This window comes from Phocoena sinus, chromosome 1 (genome assembly GCF_008692025.1).
Source record: "Phocoena sinus isolate mPhoSin1 chromosome 1, mPhoSin1.pri, whole genome shotgun sequence".
NCBI lineage: Eukaryota > Metazoa > Chordata > Mammalia > Artiodactyla > Phocoenidae > Phocoena > Phocoena sinus.
Genome location: NC_045763.1, coordinates 114,578,005 through 114,591,537, shown reverse-complemented (window position 1 = coordinate 114,591,537; position 13,533 = coordinate 114,578,005). Strand labels below are relative to the sequence as shown.

At 57.4% G+C, this 13,533-nt stretch overlaps 2 protein-coding genes across 7 annotated transcripts in view; both read left to right on the top strand.

Moving 5' to 3' along the window:
* The window catches only part of SMG5 (SMG5 nonsense mediated mRNA decay factor), a 27,777-nt gene extending 20,236 nt beyond the window's left edge, over positions 1-7,541 (top strand). For 3 of the 4 annotated variants that reach the window (XM_032615262.1, XM_032615271.1, XM_032615281.1), the window contains 7 exons: positions 14-172; positions 3,291-3,350; positions 3,752-3,911; positions 4,334-4,424; positions 5,274-5,348; positions 5,782-5,920; positions 6,100-7,541. In XM_032615262.1, coding sequence (XP_032471153.1) covers positions 14-172; positions 3,291-3,350; positions 3,752-3,911; positions 4,334-4,424; positions 5,274-5,348; positions 5,782-5,920; positions 6,100-6,183 — 768 coding nt within the window. In that variant the 3' untranslated portion in view covers positions 6,184-7,541. The remainder of the gene's footprint in view (positions 1-13; positions 173-3,290; positions 3,351-3,751; positions 3,912-4,333; positions 4,425-5,273; positions 5,349-5,781; positions 5,921-6,099) is intronic. The other variant, XM_032615253.1, reaches the window with a different exon arrangement.
* Positions 6,771-13,533, top strand: PAQR6 (progestin and adipoQ receptor family member 6). Of its 3 annotated transcripts, none has more exons than XM_032615340.1 (8): positions 6,771-6,984; positions 10,127-10,202; positions 10,648-10,775; positions 10,908-11,113; positions 11,247-11,373; positions 11,767-11,863; positions 12,070-12,220; positions 12,558-12,977. In XM_032615340.1, exons 1-8 carry the CDS (start codon positions 6,800-6,802, stop codon positions 12,830-12,832), a joined length of 1,245 nt encoding a protein of 414 aa, XP_032471231.1. In that variant the 5' UTR covers positions 6,771-6,799; the 3' UTR covers positions 12,833-12,977. The 3 variants fall into 3 exon arrangements, with proteins under 3 accessions (XP_032471231.1, XP_032471248.1, XP_032471241.1); XM_032615350.1 differs by lacking the exon at positions 6,771-6,984 and adding an exon at positions 7,655-8,698 and having other exon boundaries at positions 12,558-13,533; XM_032615357.1 differs by lacking the exons at positions 10,908-11,113; positions 11,247-11,373.

The following is a 13,533-nucleotide window of genomic DNA, read 5'->3' as shown; positions in this document are numbered from 1 at the left end:
TGTCTCCTCACAGACGGTCGTGCGCGTCTGCTGCATCCGCAGCTTTGGCCACTTCGTTGCCCGCCTGCAAGGCAGCATCCTGCAGTTCAACCCAGAGGTCGGCATCTTCGTCAGCATCGCCCAGTCTGAGCAGGAGAGCCTGCTGCAGCAGGCCCAGGCCCAGTTCCGCATGGTGAGTCAGGCCTCCCCTCCCTGTCTGCTCTGCTCCCGTGGGCTCACTGAGAAAGCCAGGGTCAGAGGCTTAGACACACTGGTGGCCCTCGACTGAAGAACCTGGTCATTGGGGCCGGGGAGACTGAGCCTGGGGAGGGAACTGAGGGCTGATAGGGAGTGAGAGTTGCTTTGAGCAGAGGCAGCCTGGCACCGGCCTGTATGTAGACTCACTGGGGATTGAGGGCCATCTCTGTCACCTCCTAGTCTGAATTGAGCAAGTCACTTAACCTTGCTGAGTCTGTTTCCTCATCGATTACGCAGGAATAGTTGAATCAGCGTTACGGGGTTGCTGTGACTGAGCAATGATAGAGAACGGCAGGCACTTTGCACTTTGCATTCTGGAGTGTGTGCTGTGGAGTATGTGCGCTCAGCAAAATGCTCCTTTCCCTTTCCTTTTCGAGGGATGAAGACTGAGGAATGGCGGGATCCTGGCATCAGACACCATGCAGGAACCCTTCCATCCCATAGAAGCCTCAAAGAGTAGGAGGTGGCCTGTGTTACCTCTTTTCCAGTCAGTCATTCATTCCACAAATACTTACTGAGAATCTGCTCTATGCCAGACCCATCAGTATCCTAGGCATGAGGGTTACAGCAGCAAACAAGACAGGCCTTTCTCTTGTGAGGCTAATACTTTGTGAGCAACACTGTGGGTTCTTTAGTGGGGCCTGCACAACCCTGGGCGTGTTGTCCTCCCCAAGCTAAGTGGCACCAGTACATTTGGGGGGGTGGTGTCTGGCGCGGGAAGCACGGCCCACGTGTCTTGGCAAGCCCAGGGGTTCTTCTTCATCTCAAGCCAGTCTCCTCCCCCATGTTCTTCCTTTCCCCAGCCCCAGGCTCCCCGACCTCTGAGTACCCCCTTCCTGCGGATGGGAAGGGGCTCAGTCTCCCCAGAAACCCCTCTCCTTGCTGCCTTAAAAGCAAGCACGTTTTGTTAAAAACTAACCTTTTGTGTTAAGGCTTTCATTGCTGTTGCATAGGGGAAAACACAGGGGGTTACAAAAATAATTATGGGGAAGTCACACAGCTTCAAAAAATGTTAGAGTTTGCAGGCATTTCTTCTGGCCTAAACCTCCCGAAGACTCCTCCTGGGGGCACGGAATACTTGAAAGCCCCTCTGGTGTGGTGCTAGACACCACAGGCCACGGTGGACTCAGGCCACACTGCCTGCTGGGACTGCCTTCTGCTCTGCCTGAGTCACGTTTCCACCCCAAGGGGTTTATCCCCTGGCAGCAGCAGCGTGGTCCTTGTCATATTGCCATCTCCCATCATTTATCGAGAGTTTTCCATGTGCAAAGCTGCTTTGCATGTGACATCTCATTTAACTCTGTAACAGCCCTGTGAGGTGGGTGCTTGCAGCCTCATTTTATAGACAAGGAAGCTCAGAATGACAAAGGAGGAGGTATCAGTGGCAGAGCCAGGGCTCTGGAATTGGAAAGACCAGGCTCTTGTCCTTGTTCTAAGCTGCTGTGGGAGCTTAGCTTCTCTGCAAGCCAGGCGGGGCGCTGCTCCTACTCTCTGGGCTCTAGTGTCTGCCTGGTTTAGGGACCCCTCTTTCCCGATGGGTCTGGTCTTCTGCCTCCCTTCTTTGCTTTCTCTACCAGAGTTTCTCGAAGGGGACACTCCACAGGCGGGTAAGAGGTGGACACTTCATAACCATAGTATAATTATCAAAACTAAGAAGTTAGGATTAGTACAATCCTGTTAACTACAGACTTTATTCAGATTTCACTAGTTTTCCTGTAAATGTCTATTTTCTTCTCCAGAATCCCACATTACATTTGATTGTTTTAGTGTCTCCTCAGTCTTTCCATGTCTTTTTTTTTTTTTTTTTTTTTAAATATTTATTTATTTATTTGGTTGCACCGGATCTTAGTTGAGTCAGGCGAGCTCCTTAGTTGTGGGATGCGTGTGGGATCTAGTTCCCTGACCAGGGATCAAACCCATGCCCCCTGCATTGGGAGCCCAGAGTCTTAACCACCACGTTACCAGGGAAATCCCTTTCCTTGTCTTTTATAATCTTGACAGTGCTAAGGAGTATTGTTCAGTTGTTTTGTAGAATGTCCCTCACTTGGCTTTGTCTGGTGTCTTCTTATGATTAGGATGAGATTATACATTCCAGACTAATATTTTAAAGCATCACTGATGATGCCAGTTTGCTCGTCAAAGAGCCTTCAGTGGCTCCCCATGTCTTTTAGAATAAGTCCCCATCTTTAGACCGTACTAAGGAATTTGGACTTCATCTAGAAGACAAAGGAAAACCATCACAGGACTTTTAGTCAGGGCCATGATGGACAGCAGATGGGTTTTTGAAAGATCGCCTTGGTTGCAGGCAGAGAAAATGAGTTGGGCTGGAGGCAGAGACCAAAAAGAAGGTGGTTTTAATAGTCAAGGTGGGAGGTACTGGCTTAGACCGGGGTTGCATGTTGAAGATGGAGGGATGCAGAGGGATATGAATGATTTTTTAGGAGGTACAGTTGACAGGACTGGGAGGCTGATAGCTTCTGGGGCTGAAAGAGAGGGAAAAGCCAAAGCTAGCTAGCTTTCTGACTTGGCAGATGGTGGTTTACTTAGCAAGCTGGGGAACACTAGAGGATGAGAAGCAGGTTCTGAGAAACAGGTGGGGCTGTCAAGTAGGCATTTGGGTACGTACGTCTGGAACTCATGAGTGGTCAGGTCTGGGCTGAAGCTGCAGCTTGTGGAAGAAGTTGGCAAGTGGATGATGATAGAAAGCGAAGGGGTGCATGGATGGTATCCCCTGGGAGGGAGGACAGATTGAGAGGAGCAGGGGTGGAACCCTGAGACACAGACAGGTGCCATCCCCTCCCTCTCTCCCTGGGAGGCGTGAGCTTCTGTGGGCTCCTAATGAAATGTGTTCAGATTACACAGGAGGGATATTTTTTCTCCCACGCCTCCCTTCCCCTCACTTAGCAGGAGTGATAGAGAGCTGACTTTATATGAGGCCGTACCTATTTCAGACCCCAGGAATCCCTTTTGGTCTTCTTGATCACTGGAGAAAGGGATATTCATTCCCCCAGCTTCTTGTCCCAAGCTTAGCACCTGGTATTTTCCCCTTGTAGGCACAGGAGGAAGCTCGGCGGAACAGGCTAATGAGAGACATGGCCCAGCTACGGCTTCAGGTAAGAAGTTGGGGCCCCGTACTCCTTCTGCTCTTGATCTGGTTATTGCCTGAAGCCCCCTGGCACGTCCTCAACCCTCCAGCTTCAGCCCCTGTTCTGCCTGCCGTGGCTCTCCACCTTGCCCTGGCTACCCTCCCAGCCTCCTAGACTGCCTTCCAACTGCTGACTTGTCACTGAGCTTTTGTGCTCCCTTCTGCCTTCACTTCTGTCTCTTTTCTTTCTCTTTCTCTTCCTCTTTCCTTTACCACTTGTTTCTGTCTACTTTTCCTATGAGGCCATTCGTCGAAGGGGTCCCTTGTTCCCATTGGCAGCAGGAGGAGCCCCATAAGAGCCACCTTGAGTACCATTCTTCCCCTGCCCAGGCTGCATGCAGCTCCACCCACTCTGCCTTCTCTCAACAGCTCGAGGTCTCTCAGCTGGAAGGGAGCCTGCAGCAGCCCAAGGCCCAGTCAGCAATGTCTCCCTACCTCGTCCCCGACACCCAAGCCCTTTGCCACCACCTCCCTGTCATCCGCCAGCTGGCCACCAGTGGCCGCTTCATTGTCATCATCCCAAGGACAGGTAAGTATATTGGAGAGGTGGGAGCAGAGAGTGTGGCTAGAAGAGAATCTGGCTTGGGATTGAGAGACCCTTACTTGGGGCCCAGTTTACACACAGTGGCCTTGGTCAAGTCCTGCTGCCTCTCTGAACTTCAGTCATTTCATCTGCAAAGTGGGCATGACAATCCCTGTTAAACCCTGACTCACAAGATGGTTGGGAGAAACAGATGAGAAAATCTAAGTGAAAGCAGTTGGTAAGGTGCCAGCATACATTGTTGGCAGAAGGTCAGTGTTCGGAGGAGCTTCGGGATTCCTGTAGGAGCTACGGCCCCTTTTCCTGCAGTGCGCCCTGGAGTGAGTGCGCATGCTTCTGCAGAGCCCCGAGTCACGACAGCCTGAGCTCATCTGTTTTGTCGTTCCCCCACCCCCCATCTTGCCCACCAGTGATCGATGGCCTGGATTTGCTGAAGAAGGAACACCCCGGGGCCCGGGATGGGATCCGATACCTGGAGGCAGAGTTTAAAAAAGGGAACAGGTGAGCGCAGGCCTGGCTGGACCTCTGCTGAGCACAGACAATAAATGCGTGTGTTCCTCGTGTAAGACACGTGGACCCTGGTCACAGTTGGCTCACTGCCTGGGGAGGGAGGCCAAAGACATAATTAGAAGTCAGGGTCTTAGGTGCTGAAATAGACAGCGATTGGAGGAGCTAGGAGCCCTGTTGGGAAACAGTGACCTGCTGTCCATCTACCTCTGGGGCAAACATGAGATCACTGTGACCGGGGAGAGGGGAACAAGCCCCCATCTCCAACCTATGGACTCCTTTGCAGGAGGTTCTCCTGCTTTAGGTGATCAGGTTGACCAAGGTGGGAGTGCCTTCATCGGGGCTGCCCAGGGGCTTCCCATGGGGCTGGGGGGACAGATGGCAGTGTATAGGTGTTCAGCCCAGCACAGGCCCTCCCTTCTGGCCTTTGGGGCCAGAAAAGGACTAGACACTGGGTGTAGGGAAGAGGGAGAAAGCTCCCTGCTCTCTGCTGGCTGGCCCACCCCTCCTCTGCATTTGCCCTTGCCTGGTCAGAAAGCTGCACAAAGCCTGCTTGTTTGGACCTTGTCTCCAGAAGCACTGACTTGAAAAGCATCTGCTGCTTCTCCCCTCCCAGCTCCTCCCCAGGGAGGAACCAAAGAATTGATGTTATCAGGAGGAAAAGCAAGCTGGGCTCAGCAGCTAGGAAGCCACTTCAGAATGACTACAAACAGACCTGTGATGTGGGAGACGTGCCCCGCCCCCCCCATAAAACTGGGTCCCCTGCGCCACAATGGCCTGCTTTGTATGAGGTGCCCTCCCTCTCCCCTGCCCCCAACCTACACTCTCTCGTCTCCTTTGCAGGTACATTCGCTGCCAGAAAGAGGTGGGGAAGAGCTTTGAGCGGCATAAGCTGAAGAGGCAGGATGCAGATGCCTGGTAAAATTTCAGCCCCCACCCCTAGAACCTCAGATAGGCTGCCTACCTTGCTCCTCTGTGGGCACTCCCCAGGACAGAGGGACGGGGCCGGAGAATTCCGTAACAGGCAGCAGGACCAGCGCGGGGCCAGGCTTATTCTGCCAGAGGCCTCCTGCAGGTCTCACCTTAGTTGGAGTGAGAAGTTGCTCCAGCATCTGAGCCCCCGTGGCCCTGAGATCCTTGGGCTCAGCTTCCTCACTCATTGAACCTTTGCCCAGTCCCTGTAGCATGTCCTCTGGGGCCAGCTTCCAGGACCCTCTCCTGTGGGCTGCCTGGTTTCTCTCGCTCTCTCCTGGTGCCCTCCTCAACCCCAGCTTCCCCTGTGCCCTGGAGATCTGGTGTTCAGGCTGTGCTAATGCTGGGGCTTGGCCCGCCTTCCCCCTGCTCCCACCAGGACGCTCTATAAGATCCTGGACAGCTGCAAACAGCTGACTCTGGCCCAGGGCGCAGGTGAGGAGGACCCGAGTGGCATGGTGACCATCATCACAGGCCTTCCACTGGACAACCCCAGCACGCTCTCAGGCCCTATGCAGGTGGGTCATGGGGTGATGTTTGGCAGTGTGGAATGGGGAAGAGGTACCGGTGTCGACTCCCTCAGACCAGACAGCTGCCCTTTTCCTCTTCCATCACCCCTTCCCCAGCCCCTCAACGACTTGTCCCAGAGTTTGGGAGGTCAGGCCCTCCTCCATTTGTCCTCCCCCCAATTCTACAGGCAGCCTTGCAGGCCGCTGCACATGCCAGTGTGGACATCAAGAATGTTCTGGACTTCTACAAGCAGTGGAAGGAGATTGGTTGAGACCGACCCCCAGGCCCTGCAGCGGGGCTGACTCCAGATCTCTCCTGCCCTCCCTGGCAGCCAGGACCACCACCTGTAGTCACCCCACCACACGCAGACTCACGCACGCACACAGGAAGGAAGCCCAGCTGCACACAGGCTGCAGGGAGGGCCCAGGAGCGGGGTCCCCCTGTTGCCAAGACGACGTCAGGAAAGCAAGGAAAGTGCTTGGAGCAGGAGAGGCCTGTGGGCCCCTAGCCAGCCTTCCTGCCTCAGCCCCCCTGCTTTCCCCAGGGGCAGGTGGCAGGCACGGGTGTCTGCGTTTCGTTGGAGTGGTTCCTGGACCTCTGAGGGGAAGGGACAGCAGAAGGGGCCCTTCTTCCTCACCCAAGACGCAGGGTGGTTGGTGCCAGGAGTTTGGGCCCTCTGGGCCTGGGGGTAGAGTTGGGTAACACCAGGTGTCTGGGTGGTTCTCTGCAGACCCTTCCTCTCCTTGAGGACCACCCATCCCCCTCTTATCTCCCTTTGCAGGGGCTGGGCAGCTCTGGAGCCTTGGGGACTCTTAAGGAAGAGGGGCCTGGAGCTGCCTGCACCAGTAGCAGGGCAGGGCTTAGATCCCCTCCTCCTGCTGCAGGGGATGCACACCCATTGCCCCGCTTCTGTTTTCTGTCTCCCTTCGTCTAGCCTCCAGGGCAGGGAGCAGGCCCACAACGGCTGCAGGCAGTCCGGCCTATACGCCAATGAGGGCTTCTGTGCCCGCCAGCCCCATGGTCACTGCGCTTTGTGCTCTGGGCTGCTGTGCTGGGACAGAGTGGGATGCCGGTAAGAGGAGAGAGGGGTGAAGTTTGAGGCCACAACCCCCCTTACTATCTAGGGAGGGGCCTGTGTTTGGATGGACAGCAGAAAGGAGAGGCCCCTTGAAGCTGCCCGCCCAGGGACCCTCTGCCCTGATGGGCTTCCCTACTTTTGTCCTTCCCCGGGACTAAAGGCCTGGAGGAGCTGAGCATGGGGCTAGCTTCTGGAGTGTTGAGGTGAATGTGAGAGCAGAGATCACGAATAGCTCAGGGCAGTGAGTGGAGCAGCAAGAGTGGGGCTGAGTGTGGGAGGCTTTGGCCAGGATTGCCTCGGCCCCTCCCGCTCGGGCTGCACATACAGCTCGGGCTGGGGGTTGAGGGTTGGGGATCTCAGCTCTGCTGTTCCCCACCCCAGCACTAGCCTAGCTTCCCAGACTGTTCTCGGAGGAGAACTGGCTGCCTGCCTCCTTCCTCTAAGACAGCAAGTCTGGTACAACCTGGGGGGAGTGGGATCACCCCCACTTCCAGTCCCTGGCAGAGGCTGAGACTAAAAGCATCACTTAATAAAGACCCCCAGAAGCCCGCTCCTTGTCTCCTGGTGTCTTTCTGTACAATTTTATTGGGACATTGGAGATTACATACTGAAATGGCAGTTTGGAAAGGTTTCTTTGAGGTGGCCCAGTTGAAGCAAGTAACCAGCAGTTGGAGCACAAACTCCAGAGATGGTTTTGATAGATGTGAAGTTCATTGAACTGAGCTGCTGCCTTCACAAGGGTGATAGGTGAAAACAATATACAGATGATCCTGAACAATATGAGGTCTTAGGGCGCTGACCCCTATGCAAGCAAAGATCTGCACTTGATTTTACAGTCTGCCCTCTGTATCTGCAGTTCCACATCCATGATTCAACCAACTGGGGACCGTGTAGTACTGAGTACATATTTAGTGAAAGAAAGCTGCATATAAACGCAGTTCAAACCTATGTTCAAGGGTCAACTATTTTGAAGGCTACATTGCTCCCTGGGGGTGGTTTGCGGTTTTCAGCTGGGTCCTCTGAATCAGGGAGAAACTTCCTCAATGGAGAGGTGAGGGTGAACCTTGAAACCAGCCTCTGAGTCTTCAACCCCATCCCTCCGCAAGGACTGACACCTCAAGTGTGTCTGGGGAGTGGAGAAGCTTGGTGAACCCCTCGAGGTTGAACCAACATTTACCAAATGCATTTGCTCTGGATTCTGCCCAGCACCAGGCGCTGAGAGGCAGCGAAGCACAGTGAGAAGGGGTTTCGGAGAATTCATATTCAGGGTTTGGATTCCTCTGCCCAGCTTGAGGCAGAGCCACTCTCAGCTGCTGGGAGAGCCTGGAACCCTGGAGCCGTGGGGCAGCCTGGTCTGAGGGGGGCGCTCTGCACCACCCTGGCTGCATCCTGGCTAGGGCCCTGGCCTCTTCCGGCCAGTCTGCTCTCAGTGGGGTGGGGTCAAGCTGAAGGGGTTGGCTGTGCGCTGGAGCCCGAGTGAGCTGCCTGCTAATGGGGCTGGGCCACCCCGCACAGCTCTCTGGAGGCTGGACAAGGCTGGGATTGTTCTCTGGCTCCCCTTTGTCTCCCACTCCCCGCCCAGGCCTGGCCCGCCTGCCTGCCACTCTCTTCTCCCTCCCATTGGCCCGGCTGGCAAGAGCCAGGGACTCCACCCGTGGAGCCCGGGGCCTGCCGACCCACCAGCTTAGGAGCGCCCATCAAACTCTGGGTAAGGAAGCTCACCTGGGGCCAAGACGCCCGTTCTGGGGAACTAGAGGCCGCTCGCCTGCTCCGGCCGGCCCCTCCCCCATTTCCATGGCTACAGCACAAACTCTACTTCAGAGACCTCTGAACCCCAGTGCTGAGGGAAGGGACCCTGAGGGGAGCTAGACGCCAGCATCTTCCTGGTCCACCCTTCCCCCAGGCAGCTTGGGCCGCACTCAGGATAGGTCAGAATACCCCCATCCCACTTCTGGGAGGGGTCATCTTAGTTTCTTTCTTTTTGTTTTTTGGCTGCGCCCCGAGGCTTGTGGTAGCGGGATCTTAGCTCCCTGACCCGGGATCAAACCCAGGCCCTCGGCAGTGAAAGCACAGAGTCCTAACCACTGGACCGCCAGGGAATTCCCAGGGTCATCTATCAAATCTCAGCCAGGGTGCAGGGACTAGGGACCAGGTCGGCCTTGTGCCCAGCAGGGTCCCCAGCACCCAGCTCAAGGGCAGAGGGCCCCCAAAATGTTGAAAGGCAGGAACAGAGGCTTGGGGTTCAGGCTGGCGGTGTGAGGGCCCAGAGTGTGTGCGGAGCAAACATGCACACCAGAGAGCAGGCAAAGCGATGACAGGAAGAGGCACGGGGTGGGGCTGGAAAGTTTTGGCCTGGAGAGGTGGGAGGAGTGTCCTGTTCTCCCTCCTCCTGGGGCAGCTCCACCCGCCCTGGCGGCCCAGCCCATCCACTTGTGCCAAGGAATGTGCCTGGGAGAGGCGGCCTGAGAGGCGGGCAGGCGGGCAGCAAAGCTGCGGCCACCCGGAGGCAGCACACAGGTCTGAGGCTGAGGGGCCGGGGCTCAGGTGGGGCAGGGACCCCAAATGCCCCCCCGGGGCACAAGTGTAGTCTTCAGAGAAGAGCCAGGCATCCCCCTAATTCCTTGTTCCACCGGGAGGCATCTGGCCTCTCCAAGAATTCTCCCTGAGCACCCTAAGTTTTCTGTGCTCAGCCCAGGCACTGTGAGCCAAGGGGCTTTCTGGTGCTGGCGATGGCGGTGGTGCCGTGTGTGCTTAGGCTCTCTCTGTGCTGTCCTCCGTAAGTCAGGGTTCTTCTGAGACAAAACCGGGGGGTTGGGGACCTGGCTCCAGGGTCCAGGGTTACTGAGGCAGCCTTCTGGCTGAGGAGGACCCTCCACTCCTTGCTGAGTCAGTCGAGGCTGACCAGCCCCTCTCAGTGGGGGAACTAAATACCCCCCAGGCTAGGCTGGGGAGGGGTTGGGGTTATGACCTCCCCTGGCCTGAAGGAAGCAGCTTGGTGGCCAGCTACCACCCGCATGCATGCCCGTGTACACAGCCTACCCTGGGACTCAGTGACCAGGTTCAGCCTGGACCTGGGCGAAAAGGGACCTGTGGATTGGGGCAGATACCTAATTCCCCCCCTGCCCTTTGTCTCTAGGTCAACGTGGAGGTGCCGGGCCACCATGCTCAGTCTCAAGCTGCCCCAACTCCTTCGCGTCCACCAGGTCCCCAGGGTGAGGGATTCACCAACTCCTACTTCTCAGGGGACTGGCTGGGGCAAAGTTTCTTCTCTTTTTGCAAGTGCAGAAGTCCCTGCTCTAGGCTAACTCTTATTCCTGCCGTTTCAGTGTGGGACTCTTCTGCTCTCTAAGGAACAGGCTTGTGACCTGCTCCCTAGAGCCCAGAACACTCTTTTATCCAGAGTCGGCTTCCTCAGAGCACCCTGTGTCCATCCTATCTTGTCCCCTTACTCTGCCTCTTCTGTTTCTCACCTGCTCTCTGGGTACTGGAAACTGTGGTGAGATGGGGTTGGATTTAGTTTGACTTTGGGGCCATTGTGATCTCCAGCCCATTCCCTTCCACCCTGCTTCCAGAGAAAGGGTGGGACACAGTGGAGTCCCTTGGAGAGAAAGGGTGGGACACAGTGACTCCTCTCCTCCCCTGCCCCCACAACCCCAGGTGTTCTGGGAAGATGGTATCATGTCTGGCTACCGCCGCCCCACCAGCTCGGCCTTGGACTGTGTCCTCAGCTCCTTCCAGATGACCAACGAGACCGTCAACATCTGGACTCACTTCCTGCCCACCTGGTGAGGGAGGCTCTGTCCCAGGCTTGGGCCTCGAGCTCAAGGGGGTACTCAGGAGGACCGGGACCGTCCGGGCCCGCGGGCTGCACTGGTAGTCGCTGGGGGTCCGGTGGCCTGAGCACGTCCCTGCCGCAGGTACTTCCTGTGGCGCCTCCTGGCGCTGGCGGGAGGCCAGGGCTTCCGGTCGGAGCCCTACCACTGGCCGCTGCTCGTCTTCCTGCTGCCCGCCTGCCTCTACCCGTTTGCGTCGTGCTGCGCGCACACCTTCAGCTCCATGTCACCCCGCGCGCGTCACATCTGCTACTTCCTGGACTACGGCGCGCTCAGCCTCTACAGCCTGGGTGAGCCCCGCGGCAGAGGCTGGGGCGGTGGGCAGGGGGGCGGGGGCGTTCCGGGGCGGGGCGGGGGTGTGGCGTGGGGTCTCCGGGGCGGGGCCTCATCCCCCCTCCCCCGCCCCCCCCCCCCCCCCGCCAGGCTGCGCCTTCCCCTATGCCGCCTACTCCATGCCGGCCTCCTGGCTGCACAGCCGCCTGCACCAGCTATTTGTGCCCGCCGCCGCACTCAATTCTTTCCTGTGCACCGGCCTCTCCTGCTACTCCCGGTGGGTTCTCGGCCAGTGGTGAAGGGGAAGGCGGAGGGACAGGACAGAGCACCCACAAACACCTGGACACCCGGGACCACTGGGGTGTGCCTGCGTTTCACTGCTCTTGAACAACATTGGTAACAATGGGACCGTTTATTGAGGACTTACTGTGCCCAGACCCTGTGCACCAGCACCATCCCTGCGCCGTCTCTAACTCTCACAGCCACCTAAGAGGCAGGTGTCTATCCCCATCTAACAGCTGTTGTCACTCACAGAGAAGTCATGTGGCCTAAGGGCTTTCATAGCCACTAAGCTACACTGACATTCCATCTTGGCCAAAGGTCCCCTGCCCTCCTCTGACCCCCACCCCAGCATAAGGATGGTGACCAGCCTTTCACTCCCGCCTCCCAGGTTCCCCGAGCTAGAAAGCCCTGCGCTCAGTAAGATCCTCCGCACGGCTGCCTTCACCTATCCCTTTCTGTTCGACAACCTCCCGCTCTTCTATCGGGTAAGGCTCCTGCTTTCCTGTCCTGACCCTCACAGTGCCCACCCCCAGCCCTGCCCCCTCGATCCCTGACTCAGCCCTGCTGCCCACCCTCCTAGCCCAGCACCCAGTCCAGCTGTGCCCTCCCCCTCCTCATCCTCACCAGACCCCAGACACATGATGTCCACCCCCAAAGCCCCTCCCCGTCAACCCTGCTTTTCCTTTGCCAGCTCGGACTGTGCTGGGGCAGGGGCCACAGCTGTGGGCAGGAGGCACTGAGCACCAGCCACGGCTACCACCTCTTCTGCGCGTTGCTCACTGGCTTCCTCTTTGCCTCCCACCTGCCTGAGCGGCTGGCACCAGGACGCTTCGATTACATCGGTGAGAGCAGACCTGGCCTGGCCCAGGAGGGGATGGGGAGACAGCTCCCCAGAGCACAGAGTGAACTGAGTAAAGGAGAGTATTCCTGGCAGGGCCCTCAGGGTCCAGGCCCAGCCCCAGTCCTCAGATAACAACAAAACCAGCAGCCTGTAGGCCAGGGGCTCTGTGCACAGCAGCTCACTCACTCTTGCCAATAACTCTGGGAATTGGGTTTCTTATTCCCAGTTTTAGGGGAGTAGCAGGCCCAGAGGATGTGGTGCTCACCATGGGTCACAGGATGAGTTGGGGCAGCCCTGGGGATGGGGTATGTGCCCTCACCTGCCCATCCTCCCCACAGGCCACAGCCACCAGCTATTCCACATCTGTGCAGTGCTGGGCACACACTTCCAGCTGGAGGCGGTGCTGGCTGATATGGGATCTCGCCGAGCCTGGCTGGCCATGCAGGAACCGCCGCTGGGCCTGGCGGGCACAGTGGCCACACTGGGCTTGGCAGTGGCCGGGAACCTGCTCATCATTGCTGCTTTCACAGCTTCCCTATTTCGGGCTCCCAGTACGTGCCCCCTGCTGCAGGGTGGCCCGCTGGAGAGGAATACGAAGGCCAAACTACAGTGAGGCCCCAGCTCTGAGCCTGCCCTGGAGGGAAGCAGAGGCCAGGCGCCCCCCCCCGCCCCCACCCCCCCCACCCTGTGCTGGGGAGGAGCCCAGACCCAGGCCTGCTAAGACGGGGGCACTTCTGAGCCTGGAACCAAGAGGAGTGGCTGAGGAGAGAGTGCGGAGATCAGAAGGCAGAGGAGAGGAGAGGGGCTGGGAGGCTGGTAGAGAGTAGGAGGGTCAGGAGGGTGCTCTTGATGGGGCTGGGGGAAGTGCTGAGGGTCTGAGAGGGGAGGTGCATGTGTTCAGGCTGGAGCTGCTCCACCTGCCATCGAAGGCTGGGACGGGGAGGTGTTGGGCCCTTTCATCTGGTCCCATCTCTGGTGCTCCTGGAGTTTCTGCTCAGCCCAGGCAAGAACTAACATGACTAACCCAGGCCTATCCTGAATGCTTATTAACCAGGCCAGGAGGCCCGCTACTGCCCCCACCCCCAAACCAGGCAGTACCATCTACCGGAAGCTCTTTGCCTATGGCGATGAGGCTGTCTGTCCTGGTCACAGCCGTGTACTCCAGGCATCCAGGCCTTTGGGATCTGGTCTATTTGGGTGTGTCACGGATGGGGCAGTGGGTTGAGGTGGGGGAGGGTGCTGGGCTAGAGAGGAGAACCCTATTTAGACTTTAGGAAGCCACCTTCAATGCTTCTGGACTGAGGCAGGGATAAA